The sequence below is a fragment of the Scylla paramamosain genome, chromosome 19 (assembly GCF_035594125.1).
Source record: "Scylla paramamosain isolate STU-SP2022 chromosome 19, ASM3559412v1, whole genome shotgun sequence".
Classification (NCBI taxonomy): Eukaryota; Metazoa; Arthropoda; class Malacostraca; order Decapoda; family Portunidae; genus Scylla; species Scylla paramamosain.
The window spans coordinates 20,838,544-20,843,641 of record NC_087169.1 but is presented as its reverse complement, the minus strand read 5'-3'; the positions used below and the strand labels follow the sequence as shown (position 1 = coordinate 20,843,641).

The 5,098-nt window shown below is 44.2% G+C and overlaps 1 protein-coding gene and 1 long non-coding RNA gene across 3 annotated transcripts in view; one reads left to right on the top strand and one right to left on the bottom strand.

Moving 5' to 3' along the window:
- Positions 1-4,833, top strand: part of LOC135109872 (threonylcarbamoyladenosine tRNA methylthiotransferase-like) — a 10,051-nt gene extending 5,218 nt beyond the window's left edge. For both annotated transcript variants that reach the window (XM_064021662.1, XM_064021661.1), the window contains 8 exons: positions 1-110; positions 493-585; positions 891-1,079; positions 1,730-1,932; positions 2,567-2,712; positions 2,967-3,147; positions 3,705-3,851; positions 4,477-4,833. The exon at positions 1-110 is cut by the window's left edge and continues 28 nt beyond it. In XM_064021662.1, the coding sequence (XP_063877732.1) occupies positions 1-110; positions 493-585; positions 891-1,079; positions 1,730-1,932; positions 2,567-2,712; positions 2,967-3,147; positions 3,705-3,851; positions 4,477-4,776 (1,369 nt within the window). In that variant the 3' untranslated portion in view covers positions 4,777-4,833. The remainder of the gene's footprint in view (positions 111-492; positions 586-890; positions 1,080-1,729; positions 1,933-2,566; positions 2,713-2,966; positions 3,148-3,704; positions 3,852-4,476) is intronic.
- On the bottom strand, positions 110-2,699 carry LOC135109874 (uncharacterized). The gene is made up of 3 exons (XR_010272936.1): positions 2,559-2,699; positions 1,708-1,926; positions 110-605 (listed from the first exon to the last, which is right to left on the bottom strand). It is a non-coding gene; the product is annotated as an uncharacterized LOC135109874 (long non-coding RNA).
- Positions 4,834-5,098: the final 265 nt, after the last annotated feature.

Sequence of the window (5,098 nt, the reverse complement as noted above, 5' to 3'; positions counted from 1 at the left end):
CCTGAACAGCTGCACCGTGAAGAACCCTGCCGAGGACCACTTCCGTAATGAGATCAAGGCTGGGAGAGAGGCAGGGAAGAAGGTGGTGGTGGCTGGCTGTGTTCCTCAGGGTAGGGAGCCCACTGGCAGACATCAGGAGGACTAAGGCAGTGGTGCTTCTTTATATGTTAAGACGCTAAAGCTCTGTGGACATTGAGAGGCATTACCAAGGGGAAGATGTACTGCTGTGGTGATTTCAGGCACAGCAGTGACTTGGACATGGTTCAAAAAGTGCTTAAGTTTCTTTTGAATTAAGTATTGGCAGATTTATAAATAGGGCAAATAAGGAGTGCAGTTAATTTAAGCTGAGGAAAGTAATATACCTGTACTTCTTGTATCATAGTAATGTTGGGCAAAGTAGTGAGAGCTGTGGGTTGGTGCCAGGGTGCTTCTCTTAAGTTTCTTTTAATTCAAGTAATGGCAAATTTATGAAAAGGTGTACTTCTTTGGCAGGTGCCCCTCGCTCAGAGTTTCTAGAGGGCCTCAGTGTCATTGGGGTGCAGCAGATTGACAGAGTTGTGGAGGTGGTGGAGGAGACATTGAAAGGTGGGCAAGTCATTATAACACTGGAAGGAGAAAAAAAGCTTGGAACACACTTAACATTTGAATATGTTAAATTTTATTGAAGTGAAATATGATGTAGCATGCAGAAGACACACTTGAAATTACACACTCTTGACTTAAAGAATCATAACTTTTCAATGTCAGTGAGGTTTTTGCTATTATTTGCATCACTAAAAAAAACATCTTGAAAACTCATGCCTTGAACTTGGAAAATCATAACCTAACATCCTTGAAACACATACAGAGAGAATCATGACTCTTGACTTTGCCGAGTGGATATATTTTAGGGAATTCTGTGAGGCTGTTAGGCCAGAAGAAAGAGGCTGGGAAGAAGACTGGTGGTGCCTCCCTCCTGCTGCCCAAAGTGAGGAGAAATCCACTCATAGAGATCATATCTATTAACACCGGCTGCCTTAACCAGTGTTCCTACTGCAAGACCAAGCATGCCCGCGGGGAACTTGGCTCCTACTCAATAGGTGAAGTGGTGAAGTCTTCTTGATCCTTTACCTCTAGGAGTGTATACATGAGGCTTGAGCAGGATGAGGTGAATGTGATGTGTACATTTTGACAGAAACAGTTACAAAGATTAATGGTGGAAGTCATTTGGTTATGCTCTTTCTTCTTTGTCATCTTGTTCTCATTTAAATATTGTCTTAATTCTAATTCTTCATTCTTTAAGTGATGACCAGAATACAGCAATCACTTATCACATCACCTAGTCAGGACACACTCAGAGAAGCTCTTTCAATTGATTTTTTTTTTTTATTTACCATTTATTTACACTGTCCTTTGTGAGTTGGGGTGTAGTACAGTGCGCAACAAGACTGTTCCTTTGCACTGGGGGCTGATGGGGCTAAGAGTGTGTGTGTGTGTGTGTGTGTGTGTGGTGCTTTGTCCAGGCTGCCCTATGTGGGAATGCCAGTCTGGTATATAGGCCCATAGTCATATTTCTCTTTTAATAAGGTATAAATCTTGTTAGTCTGTTACTCAAACAATGAAAATGCCCTTTAAATCTCAAGTAGCTTCAACTAGAGTATATTGAAAGTAGTGGATATGCAGCACAGAATTGTTTCAGAATGGTCTATAGAGTGACCATTTATTTACATGCATCACTTCACCACAACAGAGGAGGTGGTGGAGCGCGCTAGGCAGTCCTTCAGTGAGGGTGTGTGTGAGGTGTGGCTGACGTCAGAGGACACGGGGGCCTACGGGAGGGACATCGGCGTCACCCTGCCACAGCTGTTGTGGCGCCTGGTGGAGGTGATACCTGAGGGATGCAGACTCAGGCTTGGGATGACCAACCCTCCCTACATTCTTGACCATCTGAAGGTAAAGCTCCAATCAGACTCATACCTGAAGCTCTTGTAGATGTAAACTAATCTCTCATTTACATTTGTTCATTTACTGTATGTCTTTAGTGTTTGATTTTGCATTTATATTCATGAATGTCATTTTTTGTCATTGGTTTCTTTTGAGTGGTTACTTTTGTTGCATTATCTAATTCTTTAGTTATTTCATGGATGTTGTTTATAAAGGCAGAAGAATTGCTTGCTATATAAAACAAACTGTGTTGCTGATTAAAGACTAACTTAAAGATATAAAAAGGATTACTATTATCAGTCCTGTCAAAAATATGTTGTTCTATTTATATCTGATACTTCTTTCTTAGAAATCCCTGACAAGAGACAGCTGTGATAGAAGTCTCCATGCATTCCTGTCAGCATGTTTCTTCCCTCCTTACCATGTATCCCATTCTCTTCTCATCCTTTTCTCTCACACTATGAAAACATTCTATCCTTACAAGTCACAGCTATTTATTTCCTCTTTCACTCCTGCTTATTATCAAGTTTACATCACATTAAGAAAAAGGTGGTGTGTGCAAGAAGCATCCATGACTTCAGTACTGAGCTGATATGGAGACAGGACAAAACAAGCTTGACTAAATTGCGCCTTACCTCTGCAGGACATTGCCGAGATCATGAAGCACCCAAGAGTGTACGCCTTCCTGCACGTGCCGGTCCAGTCTGGCAGCGATGGGGTGCTGGGAGAGATGAGGCGGGAGTACACTGTCAAGGATTTCAGCACTGTTGTGGATTTCCTGAAGGAGAGGTAAAAGAGAGAAGGTTCTGAGAGATCTTGTTTCTCTTCTATACCTGAGGCTTTTGTGTAATATAATATTTTATCTTCATCTCCTTGATATTTTACTCTGTTGTGGATTTCCTGAAGGAGAGGTAAAGGGGGGAGGTTCTGAGGGGAGTTTATCATATTCCTGTTTTCTGTCTACCTAGTTGAAGCCTTTGTGTAATGTTTGATATGATTCTTTTTCACCTTAATATTTTACTCCCCAACACCCCATATCTCAGAGTGCCAGGCATCACCATAGCCACAGACATCATCTGCGGCTTCCCCACTGAGACTGAGGAGGACTTTCAGGAGACACTTCAGCTCTGCAGCAAGTACAAGTTTCCATCTCTGTTCATCAACCAGTTTTACCCACGGCCGGGCACACCAGCAGCTAGGATGAAGAGAATACCTACCCAGGAGGTCAGCATGTGGAGGAGGAGAAGGACAGGTTATTGTCCTTGGCATACCTACCTAGCTGTGTACTGACTTATGCTCTTCTACTGCTTCTGTTATGGTACTTAATCTCCTACTAGCACTAGCTCATTCACTGCTTACATAGTCCTCTCAATTGGATGTCTGTTACTACCAATACTACCACTATTACTCCTGTTATCTCTACCGTCTCTATCATCACTGCTTACACAGTCCTCTCATTTGGATGTCTATTACTACCACAGCTATCACTATTACTGCTGTTATCTCTACTGTTTCTGTCATCACTGCTTACATAGTCCTCTCATTTGGGTGCCTGTTATTACCACTACTACCACTATAACCGCTGTTGCCTCTATTGTTACTGTTATCACTGCTGCCATTGCTGCTAATGCTGCTAATAGTTTTGCTTAAGACCAGTTCCTGTCAAAAAATCTCATTTCTTGTAAATCTAAAATGCCCACAAAACAGTTCTTGATTCAGTGCCAGACTGACAGTGTCAGGGGTGTCCAGGTCACTGCAGGGTTCCTATGATTCCTCCGCAGGTTAAGAATCGAACAAGGCGTCTGACAGAGCTGTTCCAGTCATACCGTCCCTACGACCACAAGCTTGGAGAGCGGCAGACAGTGCTGGTGACGGAGGAGTCTCATGACAAGCAGCACTGGGTCGGCCACAACAAGTTCTATGAACAGGTGAGGGCAGTGTGCTAACCTGGCACCACAGTGGCACCCTTGTCTTTGAGAGGTGTGGCTCAGTTTTTTTTTTTTTTTTTTTTTTTCCTTTCTCTCTCTCTCTCTCTCTCTCTCTCTCTCTCTCTCTCTCTCTCTCTCTCTCTCTCTCTTTTCATAATGACTTGTTAAAGCTTAACCTTAGAGGCTTTAGGAATAATACTGAATGATTTACAAACTGTACTGTATTCCGTATTATGTTGTATTTGTTAAAGTACTGCCACATTCCCTGCGTGTCACAGGATCCAAGTAAAAGACACTGAAAGGACTGATCACTCTCTCATTTCCATTTTACTTATATCGTGAGATCTTGTTTTGGCCATCTTTCCCTTCAGGAACATGTCAAGTGGCAAAAATAAGTAATTCGGTTAAGTGATGGTGGTGGGTGACCAGGGTGCAATGGTCACCTCATGGCTTGGAAGTTTTGACATTAGCCTTGGGTTGTGTGACAGTTGAGAACAGGTAGTGCTGTCTCGTGAACAGCAAGCACCACATAATTCTGTTATTGCAGTGCTGTAGCTCACTTTAAAACTCTTTAGATCATGTGAGTTCATGTAAGTGTGTTTGCAATATCTCTCCTTCCCTGCAGGTGTTAGTACCCAAGAAGGACAACTTCCTGGGGAAACTGGTGGAGGTGGAGATCATGGAGACAGGCAAGCACTACATGAGGGGCCGGCCCATCGACACCAGCAGGCCCAAGCCACCCTCCTCTGCTGAACCACTGGCTAGGGGGGTTGTTTCAGGGCTCTCAGGGGTAGGGGACATCCACCATACCAAGCAGGACCTCTTGAAGCAGGAACGCTACATCATCCTCAGCTTCATCCTGCTGATCTCGGCCCTGCTGGTGAAGCTGGCCTGGGTGTGCTTCAAGATGCTCAAGGATTTCTGAGGCAGGGAAGGAGAACTGGCCACTTTTGTGAAGCTGAATACACGACTGGTCACTGTAGCCTGTGTTTCATTGGGTGGGGAGTGGTGGTGGTGAGTAGCATGTCAGAAGAGAAGAGAAGATTAGCAGTGGCTGGTGTGTGAGGCATGTCACTCCTACACCTCCTAGGTCAGCAGTGGCTGGTGTGTGAGTCATGTCACTCCTACACCTCCTAGAAGGTCAGCAGTGGCTGGTGTGTCTGGCGTGTCACTCCTACCCTTCCTAGAAGGTCAGCAGTGGCTGGTGTGTCTGGTGTGTCACTCCTACACCTCCTAGAAGGTCAGCA